Source organism: Pongo pygmaeus, chromosome 8, assembly GCF_028885625.2.
Source record: "Pongo pygmaeus isolate AG05252 chromosome 8, NHGRI_mPonPyg2-v2.0_pri, whole genome shotgun sequence".
NCBI classification, from domain to species: Eukaryota; Metazoa; Chordata; class Mammalia; order Primates; family Hominidae; genus Pongo; species Pongo pygmaeus.
The window spans coordinates 75475294-75488855 of record NC_072381.2 but is presented as its reverse complement, the minus strand read 5'-3'; the positions used below and the strand labels follow the sequence as shown (position 1 = coordinate 75488855).

General features: G+C 32.3%; 2 protein-coding genes across 3 annotated transcripts in view; one reads left to right on the top strand and one right to left on the bottom strand.

Moving 5' to 3' along the window:
- Positions 1 to 8710, top strand: part of LRRTM3 (leucine rich repeat transmembrane neuronal 3) — a 175384-nt gene extending 166674 nt beyond the window's left edge. Inside the window, exon 3 of the mRNA XM_054435157.2 lies at positions 5218 to 8710. Within this exon, the coding sequence (XP_054291132.1) occupies positions 5218 to 5427 (210 nt within the window). The 3' untranslated portion in view covers positions 5428 to 8710. The remainder of the gene's footprint in view (positions 1 to 5217) is intronic.
- The window catches only part of CTNNA3 (catenin alpha 3), a 1765907-nt gene that overhangs the window by 1184060 nt on the left and 568285 nt on the right, over positions 1 to 13562 (bottom strand). The window lies entirely within an intron of this gene.

Sequence of the window (13562 nt, the reverse complement as noted above, 5' to 3'; positions counted from 1 at the left end):
TTCTAGAGAAGGAAAACATAGCCTTTTTGTTATTCCTTCACAAAAGAAGACTGTCATTTTCTGTTCTTCAGAGTATTTTGTACTTTAAAAATAATCTTTTCTATCCAACAGAAGAGATTCTTGAGTGACCTTAACCAACTAATTATGAGAAATTCATATGAATGTTCATACATATACACAGATATTTGTACAAATATACCTAGATATTACTTACATAGTTAATATGTGGTAAAAATTATTACTTTTACTTAATCACAACTTAGAAACTTTAAAAAACTATTCTTATCCTTTATAATCACAAACTCAAATATTACATATGAATGGGAAAAATACCATTAGTAATTAGTTATTTTTAATCATCTAACTTTGTACTTTTTATGTGAAAGGTACATAGCAGTGATGTTGATACAAGACAGTGATATGAGACTTGGCACATCACTGGAAAATTACTGCTAGGGCAAATATCATTGATGTCAAGACACTACTAGTTTAGCAGAATCGAAATTTTTCCTAAGGGAATTTCCTAAATAATGGGTCAACTACTACTACTCATTATTACAATAGCATATAATGATTTTCTTAGCTAAGAGTATACATGATAATGCTTTCTAGAGAGTAAGTTTTTATACCCCTGAATCTCCACAGTTCATAGCCTTAAGAATAATTACCTTTCTTGGAAAATGGTGATTTAGAGGATTAAAAGAAACCAGAAGTAATGATAAATAGGAGTTTAGCAGGGTAAATTCATAGAAAGAAACTTAATTCTCATAAAGATATGACAAAAAGATTCTATGGACACTTTAAATAGAGCCTTCCAACAAAAGATCTGGAGTAGCAAATGCCTTATTAGATTTAAATTTCCTATTGCCCTTCCCTGAGCCTATTCCAACTAGCTAGTTCAGACACCTAGGGTAACTGTTTATTTTATGAAATAATGTATTTGGCTAATGTTCAGGTAGGTTGACTAAGTCATTTATTGTCAAAATGGGACAATAAGCATAAATTGGGACTGTACTGTTGAACACCCTAATCACAGGAGAGGCCTTGTTAATAAAAATTAGGCAAAAATGGAGAAATAGAGAGAGGTTACTGTGAAAAAAAGAAAAGAATAAAAGGACCCAAGGTCACTTGATGGTTATGTGAAGAGAATGGAATTTACTGTGAGTTGGTGACAGGAAGGGATCTACAAGGTTGAGTCAAACAGATTTGTTTTTTTAATGCCAGCTGGTAGCCTCTCCATTACTACCCAGCGACCAGTCATTTTTTGGTGCAAGGACATACCCTCCCAACAAAACTGAAACTCACCCCCCCCACCAAAAGATTGCTGAATTCACAGTCATTGCCCAAACCTCTGCATCAGGTGTTTACCCTGGTGTGAAAAATACCATATGCAGATTTTAATTTCTTATCATTTTAGATTTAGTTTATTTGAAACATAAATAGGTTTCATCCTAGTCACACTCCTTTTTCAAATTATGGCACTATCACAAATTGTCATTTGCCATATTCTCAAACAACTGACTATAATTTGAAAGGGACAGATAATCTCTTCATGGAAGAACCAAAGAATACCTCTTAAGGCAATACCGTGATGTCAGGCAGCAGGTAGTGCACTGCTACTTGAGGAGAAAATGTGTTGCACTCAGCATCTGACTTCCTACTTGAATTAACTTACATAAAAATCTAATACCCTACACTGAGAAAGTAATCAACATATGATGTTGATATAGAGAAGAAAAGATATTACAAACAATATATGTAATATTTTTCATGAGGAAGACTTGCTCTGACAAAGAATAATTTTCTCATTATAAATAATTAGAAGCAAAAATATCCCTCCGTTACAAATTTAGATAATAGAGACTATTTTTATTTTTATTACATTTAGGAATCATTGGATTCCTAAATGGATATCCTACATGGATATTCTAACGAAATAAGTATTTCCAGATAGCACAGCCTTTTAGTGTCATCTCATTAAACAGTGAACTAGGTCTTTTAAATTTGAGTAAAATTTATTTTCATTCTACATATTTTAAAATACATGATAGCAATTGTATTTAATGTAAATATCTAGTGAATTATTATTTATAGTAATTGGGGGAACAGTGTATAATTAAAAAGAAAATTACTGACCATATTCTATACCTAAATCACTTGGTCCTTCCACTGACATTTAGGTTCTTCATATTGTCAAGCATGGTGCCTCATATATCATACAGCTTCAATAATTTTTATCCATCTGATTAGCCACAAAAGAATAAACATACCTTGTACTACATCTGTATAAAATACTTAGAAATTAAAAATTGAGGAAGAAATGACTTAAATTTAACCAAATATTTTATATATTAAAAAATTATCTTACTTGACATTCCAATAAAATTGTCAGTGCAAAATATTCATAATTCAACAAAGACTTACCTGAACACAATTTGAAAAATTTGAGTAAATGTACACACATGTGCATACATATACCATATCATGTATATATCCATAGGTATGTATACTATATTTACATGAATCTTATATAAATGTCATGAGTATGTAAAAGTGGTCCAAAACCGATGTATCACCAAAATTTGCATTTTCCATACCTGATTTAAATGATTTTGAAACTACAAGCAATTGGCTTTAATTTTATACATACATGTGTATATACATATATGTTTATATATTATATATGTATCTGTATGTGTGTACCCCTATATATACACATGGGTATATATCCAATGCTAACTCTCTTAAATTTTCAAAATCATTTAGGTCAACCTGGGAAAAATCTACTGTGATGCTGTATTCAGAAATAGCTAGCTGTTACATTCTACTTAGTGATACATCTTACTATGTTATTTTATTCTTAATAAGATAGAATCAACTTTAAAATGCACTCTCAATTACATGGAAATGATATATGTTGAACATTCACATTGCTTATAAGTTCCATCCTAATTTCAGAAATATTAAAATGTGAAAAAATGTGTATTTATATTGAAACAGTATAATCATGGCATAAGGTATCTCAAAATAAGACATATCCAACTGTAAGAAACTCACTAAAGAAAATAATATGTGGGATTTTTAAAACAGATCATCGGAAAGCTATTTAATTGATAATGGTTCAAATTAGGACTTGCACTCTGCATACCAGTCAGTAGCCTCGATACGTTAAATCAAGCAGGAAATTGTGTGTGCACACACAAACACACACACAGAATAAATGTATCATGGTTTATTATTTTTCATAAATCATGACCATAGAAATTACAAATTATTCACAGTAGAGTTAATTCCAAGTAAGCCAGAAATGATTCTGCATATATGAGGCTTAAGTTTCCATGACGAATAAGAACAAGTATATAAAATCCTACAGACATATGACCCATAACACATTACAGAGCACTAATTTCCCAGAGGATAATGTAAAACTCGTGTACCCAGTAACAGTTCTATTTTTGTTCTCTTCTATAACTCAAATCTATTCATGCTGCACATTTACTTTTACATAAAAATATATTTTAGTTATCTGGGCTATTTCATCTGTGACAACAAGATTCTTATTTATTTTAAATGGAAGTATCCTATTTTATTCTTAAGCATTTTCTTTACGATCTTTCAGTCACCTTGACCATTTTTTAAAGTGTATGATATCTTTCATTCACGCATCAGATAACTTCATGTTTTAAATCTTAAGAATCCACATAAATAGGAAGTGTTACTCTGGAATTTCATTTAATGAACTGGATTATATTTCTCTCTCTAAGAACTAAGCTCTATATATTTCATATGCTGAAATATTCATATTATAAGCAAATAATCTTAAAAGAAGTGATTAGTTTTATTTTTTATTTTTTGATTACTTTTATTAAAGAGATAAAAGCTAATATTTGCTCCAGGAATTTTCACTGAAGTAGAAATACATGTAAGTAGAACTGTAGGGATGGAAACAGAAGGGGCAAAGATGGTTCTAACGCATGGAGAGAAGAGGAAAGAATGTAAAGATGCAGTTAATAAAAAAAATAATACCTAGGCCTTCTATTTCTCTTAGCTTTGGACTCTAATCTCAGCTAAGATCAGAAAGGAATTTAGTCTGATGTGCTCAAACAAATATACATTCTATCTGTTCACCAAACAAGAATGGCAGAAGCTTTTATCCTCCAGAGAATTCAACAGCATGAATTAGTAATTAGGATATTAAACCAAGATCAGGACTGAAGGTTCCTGAAATCTGCCTACTTTTTAGGACAAGTTTTTATCTTATTGAAAAAGAAATAGGAAATATCTCTAGACTTTGATATCTGATTACATTTCAGGCTCCCCTTTGTCTGTAACATGTGTTTCCCTTCTTCGCACTATGGTCATGCTTGCTTTTTCCCTCACCTTTAGAACTTGCTTTCTTTAGTTGGCAAGGGAGTCCCTTCCTCATGTATAGTACTGGTTCCTTCAAACTAGCATCATCCTTTGATGCTTTTTGGACCTTCATAGGAACCATAGATTTTTCCTGGGAATTCTCTATGCTCATCTAAATTTTAGATATATGGACCAAACTACAGACATTAATATTTTAAAGAATCTTTATGATAAAATAAATAGTAAGAAGTTATGGGTAAGAATAGCCAGAATGGCTTGTCTAGATAATTCTCTTCTGCAATGGTTATCGAAGGGTGGTGTGTGGATTAATAGTCCAGCATCATATAGGAACTTGTAAGAAATGTGGATTCCAGGACCTATCCCAGACCTACTGGATGAAAAACTTGGGTGGCACGGGGTTGACTAGTTAAAGAAGTGGGTGGTGATTTTCGTGAATGATAAAGTTTGAGAATCACTCTTGTTCTATTGTATCCTAACCAAATAATAGGATAATTAACACTAATAATAATAGTGTTTATCAGTTCTAAAAACACAATTATTTTCCCAGTTAGGGAAAGCAATTTTCTGACTGTTCCAATAAATCTTTTATCATTTTCAGACCATGTAGGCTACTACTTATCTGAATCTTCTAGTAAAGAATTAAGCAGTTTCATCCCAGGATTTAAAACTGTCGCACTGATCTCACTATATGAGAATAGGGGGCATTAGCGGGATAATGTGGGGACACCTGGGCCACAGATATAATAACCATGGAGGTTAGTCAGGTCAGCACTTCAGTCTCTAAATCTTTCCCCTAAAGTTGTCTATATTTTTATAACTGACTTTTCTCATGTCATTTTTCCCCAGATACCTTTATCAATGAATGTGTCAACCTTTCTGGCATACGACCAGCCCACAATAAGTTACTGTGGGGTGCATCATGAACTTCTCTCCCATAAGTCCTTTGAAACGAATGCACAGGAAGATACGATGGAAACACAACTAGAGACTGAGCTGGACCTGAGCACAATCACAACAGCTGGCCGAATCAGTGACCATAAACAGCAGCTAGCTTAACTGAGATCACTGGTAGCCAGGGGTTGCTACCAAACTTTGTAACCTCAAGGACAAAATGAGGAAGATGTGTTCATTGTGGACTCTAAAAACAAAACAAAACACAAAAATCCCCTGTTCAAATAAACAAAAAATCCAAGATTGATTCATGAAATAAAGAAGACATGAATTGTTTTAAGTCTACACTTTGTAATTAGCTAAGTTGTGCAGTATTTTTTGACTTAAACAGAGTATGACCCTGAAAAATAAAAGAATCTTTTTTTTTCAAAACTCATCCTACCTACCTGTAAAAACTGTACAAAGCTAATGTATTTTTCATATTGTAAAGTTTCAATTGTAGAAACAACTGGTATGTACAGTACCATAATTTAATTACATTTTACTTTAAAAACTTTACACATTTCAGTTTCTAAAATTTTAAATTAACAAAAATTATTTCTTGTGTTATTCAGAGTTACTCAGTTTTGTAAGGACTGTTTTGTTACTGCTTTTTGTGCCCAGAAACCTTGACTCTAAAATTCTGTGCTGTGCGAAACATGCACGATTTTTATTATGCTTACTGCGTAGAATTTTATCTACTTGTTCCAGAAATAATACATTAACCAAAAAGGATTTAATTGTTCAGACTTGTAAGAGGTTCTTCAATTACATAGGCAGGTTTTTCTTAAAAATGAAAAAAAATCAAAGATTTTTTTAACAGTTCTCAGACTTAACTGTTGCCTTGAATTACAGCCTAGTTTCTAAGCAGTGAAATGTAATGATAAAGAGGGATATTTTAACATATTTCCGAATGAATGACTCATTATTTCATTCTTTTGAGTAACCATTGTTAAGGGTTGGGGGAAAGCATGGACAAAACATCACTGGAAACAAAGGCTGTAACCACAGCAACAGACTTTATGATACAGTTAAAAGGTGCAGCTGCCAGTGACAAATAAAAACTTTTGTTACATCTCATTATTTTCAGGCCAAGGTGGCAGTATAGTGCATAATAATTGTACAGTAGCAATTTTTATCCTAATTAACCCATAGCGGTTTACCTAAAAGTAACCATCAGTCAGTGCAAAATGTGCCTGGTTCTTAAGACAACTTTTTTATTTAGAACTGTGAGACCAGTATTTTGGAAACATTTCAAAGGAAACATATGAATTTTTTTTGCATTGTGCACTACATCATTTCTCTCCTGAGGAAGAATTTTAAACATGTACAGCTCATTCAATATAGATATGAGCCATGGTGGAGAACTTTATCACTCAAGTAGACTGTAAACATCCTTAATATGTTCTAAATTGTTTATATTGCTATCCATAATGGGATTCACCTCCAAATTATCAAAGAAATAACTCAGAAATTTGACACCAGCCCAGATCATATACTGATTATACAATTGTGTTATAAAGTTAATTCAAATCAAATTAAGAAAACCTGAGTCTTCAGAAGCTGAAATAATCAATTTGTTTGTGCTGTTTGCTTGACATAGGTTATTGTTTGAAAATATTGTTACTTTATCAATAGTAATCATGCATTCTTGTGTTTTTTTTTAATGGAAAACTGCAAGTTTCAATTACTATTGCACTAGAAGCGCTTTTTATGTTGTCATTTTATATTCATGCCGTCAAAAGTAGATTGACAATACATCAGTCTAACATGGGTCAATCAAAACAGTGAAGAAAAGAATAATTGAAAACAATGTCAAACTTTTAAATTTTTATCTCTTCCAAAGAAATTATATCTATAAAATCTAGTTTTATGCAGGTTTGTCACAGCAAATTTAAAAGCAGCTTCAAGAAGAATGAACTTAAAAACTGTGGAGCAAATTTTTGTTGAAAATATATAAAGTCAGAAAGAAAAAAGATGTAAATGTTGGAAGAAGCAAATTCTATTACTAATTCAAATGAAACTAAATGTCAAACACAGTACTTGTGTCAACTATTTAGCATCCCAGATTTGGTAACATATTTTGCATAAATTATTTGCTATTCAAAAATTTTTGTCATTTTAAGTCTAATTTTAATCTTTATGTTTTCCATTTTCTAATTTCCTTGCAATGTATTATTCTTATTCTTAATTCTCTACATTGAAATTTGGCTTTACGTCGTTAGCAAATTTATAAAGGGTTGTAAAGTTATGATTCATGAGTCTAAAATCAATGCAAAATTTTATTTATTAGGTAAACCAAAATGTCATTTGCAAGTTTTCTCATTAGAAGTTGTCCTTGCAAAGATAGAAAAGGAAGTATTAATTTGTGTAAACAAGCACAAATTAACATATTTGTTAATAAATAGGTTTATCTGCTAATAAACCTATTTCTAGACACATTCAAATTGATAATGATTTTTAGAAATGTTAAGGTTCCAAGGAGTCTTACAAGTGTATGCCCTTGATTTCCTGAAGGAAACCACTTTCTTTCTTAAATATTTTCAATTCATCTAAAGTGAACAACTATAAATAGAAGCAATCACCTTGGAACCACAGCTCTGTGCAACCAAGGCCCTAAGCTACACCAAATAAGCCAGGAATTTTGAGACTTCTCATCTTTAAATTCAACCAAAAGGGTCTTTAACAAGAAAAAAAATGCTGGATGATGATTATTATTATTTTTGCTTAATTTTTATTCTGCCATGTCCAGGTTAAGGGTGAGGGTGGTGACAATCTGAAAGACTGTATCTGGAATCTTTATCACATATTTCCAATTTATTTCAGTTTTTGTCTAAAACTTGCATTTCTAATCCATCTTTTCCAGCATTCGATAATCTCCCATTTCCTCCTTCTAACCCCCATTCCTATGTCTCTCTTCCTGTCTATTCCTCACCGATTTAAACAACTGAAATGTTTACTTATGTTTGGAGTTGAAAAATGGAGAGTTTGACCCAACATGGTTACAATAACAGCCAGCAGCTGCAGCAAACCATAAAGTTATGCAGTGTTTTGAAGTTCACAAACCACATTTTACATGAATTATCTCATTTTGTCTTCATAACAACCCTATGAAGACACGTTAATCTCAAAGAAGTTGAGCCCTCACCCCAAAACACAGGGCCAATAATTGGTGCAGTTGAATTATTCTCAAAATTTACAGGCTGTTAGTCTTTCCACTGTACTAAAAGATTTCTTTCTCTGATCAGAGCCAGAGAACTTCCAGAGATGATGGATAGAATGAAAGAATATATATATATGTATATTTGACATGTTGTTTAGTAATCCCTATTTTAATTCCATTCTCCATCTGTAAAATATTAGCTAACTGAATTATTTCTGTGTTCTACTCTGGGCTCTCACATTAAAACTCTGTTCAAAAAGTTTAACAAGTCACATATTTCTTAACATACAAGTTCGTTTGTGAATGTGCAGAACAGATGCTCCCAAGATGTGGATGCATGTAGGCCCCAAGGTACAGACATAAAATCAAGGAAGCACAAGGAAAGAAACCCCAAGGAAAAAAACCAAAGACCTTCTAAATTGAGACTGCATAATTATAAAAGAGATCCATAGTAGAGGGTTGAACACATGTTCAACACTTTGTCAACTGAACACATGTTCAATTCGGAGCTAATTGGGAAGACTTATATAAAATTCTTTTTCTTTTTTTCTTTTGGCAAGATTTCTTCTTAAACCATGAAATTTTTTTTACTTGTAATAATAGAGAACAATTTTCTCCATTCTCCTTATAAGAAAAATAAAATATAATTTATCCAAATTGATGTATAGAACCTAAAATATATGCTAACTTGCGAATAATATATTTTACTGATCAACTCATTTTTGTCAAGTCTCTATTTCTAGTCCCTCCTGAATGTTTTGGAAAACCATGAAACTACACAGATTTTTAATACAAATTACATTTTTACAAGGAAAGAAAACATTCCCAAATTTAACACTCAAGACTAATCACATAATCCTATTTTGAACTCAGATCTCTTTGACTCCACAGACTGCTTAGAAATAGTAAAATCTTTTTGCAAAAAATATTTTCTAAAATAAAACTATTGTATATGAGAGTAAAAATATATTTGTTTTTGATTGTTCCTGACTGGAAGACAGATATCAACTCTCAAACTAAACACTCAAAATAAGAAACTGAATGCATGAAAACCAATACCTGATGTGAATTGTTGTTATTAAACTGTATAAAAGAAATGCAGATGTTCTGGGTATGTCAGAGCATGTGAAAGAGCATGGCCTCAGGAGAAAAGGTGAAAAATTTCCAGAATAGATATAATAACATCTTATATTGGCACAGCTCTTAACAGTTTTTAATGCTGGGTAATATAACAATCTCCTAATTCATCAAAAAGTCTCAAGGTGCAGATGAATTGGTCTTGCAATAAGAAAGAGCTTCCAACTCCTCCCATGACCTTCCCAATTTTCCCCAACTGTCCCTAAATAGGGAGGCGCCAAGTGCAAAGGACCCAGGAGCAATGCTTTCAAAATTCTGATTTACCCCAAAGGTAGGGTACCTGGACAATCAACAACTGGGCTTCATTTTATCATCAACATTAATGGGAAAGAAATGTTTGAAATTTTAAAACCAAGCAAACACACACACGCACACATCAAAGCAGTGGTGAGTCTTTTTTGAAGGTCTCTCATGACTTGCATTATAGTTTTATTGTGAGATACGAGGCAACTTACATTTAATTTATTTAGGGTAAAATTCACATTTTAAAAAGTCCACCATTGACTTTTTTATTCTATGAAGGACAGTGATCTTACAGCAGCAGAGTGCCTCAGCCATCTAGGACTTAGGCTACTAAGTTTCTTCCTCCTAGCTCTCATTTATAAATTTTGTGTTACATGATATTTGTCTTCCTGAAAAGGTGAGTGAAAATTTGTTTTGTGTAAATCAAATAATATTTCAAATGTATCAAGAGACCTTGTGATAAAGGAACCTTGAAATTGTTTTTTAATCTAAAATATTACCCGCTAATTTATCTTTTTTAAATTGATTTCCATATATCTTGTGTTATTATAACACAGCACACTCGTACTGCATGGTTTAAAGGTTCTGCAAGACAGTCTTTGCCTCAGTCTATAGGAAATGATGGTCTGACTCCAGGTTTTGAGTTGGTCGATATGAGCAGTTTCAGTCATTTCCACTTACTGACTTTATCTGGATTTATATGGTAAATAGTAGTAAGACAACATGGATGGATAAATTTGACAAATAATTTTATTTGCCACCTATTATATTTATTTGCCACCTATATTTATTTGCCACCTATTATATCCTTGAAGTTACTATTAAGAGGTCAATTTGACTCCAAATCCCTTGTGTCAATACTAGATTTACTGAATCAGAATCACTGGGATGGATCCCAAAATATGCATTAAGACATGACTCAGGTGATACTAATGCATGCTAAGTTTTGAAAAATATTGCTCAAATGAACTTACTTTTCCCAAATCATTCAATTACTTTCTATTCTAATGTAAAATTGTGAATTCTTGTGCTTTCCTATATCAATGTGAATCTAGTTTTCTAAGCCTGACTGAACATTTTTCTTGACTGAGGAAAGCATACCAAAAGACAACTATACATAAAATGCTCAGGTTGCTTCCTGATAGACTGTTGTTTATAGATTTTATTCCCCATTAACTCTTTCGAGAGGCATATCTGAAAACAGTCTTAAGGCAGCTGGGTTAGTTACTTGTTAGTTGCACCCATGAATATAACAACTGAAAAGCTGGAAGTGGGGAGAAAGGCAGGAAGTAAATTATGATGTATCAGGCACTATGCCCTCCTTGTCTCATTTTTAAATAATTTTAGGAAAGAAGTATAACCACTATTTTAAAGAAAGGAAAATAAGGCTCATAGTAATTATATAACTTGCCAAGGCTCACACAGTGGAGTTGAAGATTCAAATCTAGATTTGTTAGGCTCTAAGGATGTGCTCCTACCCCCATCATAGCACAATTTCAAAAGTGAGAAGAGATTATAATCAATATAATGAGGCTTATATATATTAATGGGGGGGTGTTGAACACAGCAGAAAAAGAATTTGCCTATTTCCAAATAGAAAAATTATCTTACACTGTGTAGAGACTTCCTTCAATATCCTAAACCAGCAGCCTAATGGAAAAAAAAAAAAAAAAACAATATTTTCTTGAAGTTTTATACATGGTTTCCTAAAAAGAGTAGACATTTGAAAGAAAAATCCTTCAAAACATAAATACCCCTGAATATTGATGTCATATTTTTATTTCCAATCATCTTGGCTCTTTTACAAATTTACAGCCAAAATTGATAAAGAAATATCAATAATATAACCTTCAACTGGCCTAAAAAAAGAGGTGAGGTTGCCAATTTTAGCAAAAAGTATGTGGATGAATGGTCAATAAAGTCACCAAGTACAAATGACAAGGTGGAGAAAAACACCAATAATCTACAGTCACAAACTGTAGCAATGACATGGCTTGGGCTACAGAATATTTCCTGTGAGTGATTTTAAATGGCAATATTCCTTATAGGAGTATTATAACTTACACAGACGATATGGGATCTGGAAGCATACTATGTCAAAAGAGGCTGAAAGATAACCTTTATAACAAGGCAGACTCTACTTGTCCTACTCAGAATGTAATATGTAGTTTAAATATAAAATAAATATCATTTCATTGTTTCATTACTATGTGGAGATGGACAAATAAAATTATTTTTTGAAACTTATTTTTAAACTCACATCTTGAAAAACATTTTCCTCAGTCTCAGCTATTCACAAATGATTCTTAGTCTCTCGACTCCATTAGTGTCTCAGGAGCTTTTTATTAAGGCACTGAGTTATCTCTTCTCTCTCTCCCTGAACTCCACAAGTGCAAGTAATCCCATTGGTTTAATTACATTCGCATTTTACTCCATCATAGGATCTGAACATATAGCATCCATGAAAAACATACTTCTATAACACACACAGCATTCAAGAGCCAGTAAAGCACTCTGTAAGTCATGCCTCCTACTAAAAATGATCACGTCTATAACTGTGATAAAAACTAGGCTATAAATTTAAAACAATAAATCCAGCAAAGAAAGAAATTCTAGCACCCTGGATCTAATATCATTGTGTCTTCTCATTCTGGCACCATTACCACCATACAGAAATGTTATCTGAAATATCTAGAATAATTCTGATTGTGGACAACAAAGATGCTCCTGGTATCTGGGTTGAAGATGTAGTAAAAAAACAACAAAGAAGACAAAAATAACACATACCAAGGTAAGTGAAGGGAATGTGATTTATTATTAAATAATCTGCAAGTAATTTTAAAAACCAAGACCCATTATTAAAATTTACAATAACATTTATGCCATCAAGTCATCATAAAGGCTAACATGGATATTGGGGATATAAGAGAAATGTGGTATTTGTGATGGCATACATGTAAGATGATAGATAGATAGATGGATAGATAGATGATAGATAGATGGAATTAATTCTACCAAAAGAGAGACTATTAAGAATAAAAATTAGTCCAAGAACTATTTCTATTATTTCTCTAGAGAGAAACTGAATAGACAGAGAAAAAGATTTAAACTAAATGCTACATGATCTTTCCAAGGTCAAATTTGAAATAGTCCAAAACTATAAACTCTGAATTGCTGCTTCAACCATATGAGTAATTACATTAATTCACAAACACCTAGTCAAAATCTGATGTTGAGAAATGAATTTTAAATATACTCCATCTATTCTTGCTGTTTTACATCAATGATATATTTGCATTCAATTACAGATCCATAAATATAATGCCCTAAACAGTCTGATGAAAATGTGGTGAAAGATTGGTCACCGCTGTTTTTCTGTTCTACCCTAAGGCAATTATCAGAGTGGAATGGCCACCACAATGGGGAGCTGGAAATGTGATTTTTAAAGTCCTCTCTACAGGTATTATTTTATATTCATTTATAAAATAAGAAAATTATTGCCTTGAGACAAAAGCCTGAGAGCCCATACCAGCTCTAGTCTGACTACACTTACACCAGAGAGGTCTAGGGAAAGACACTGAACATCTCTGAACTTGCATGTTATCTGGAGAAAAGCTTGAGATCCTTGTGATGTCAACATTTTTTCACCTTTGGATGTGATGGAAACTTAAGTTCAGTGTATTGGACATCCTTCAAAACTCCCTGCCAGTTTCCTCTT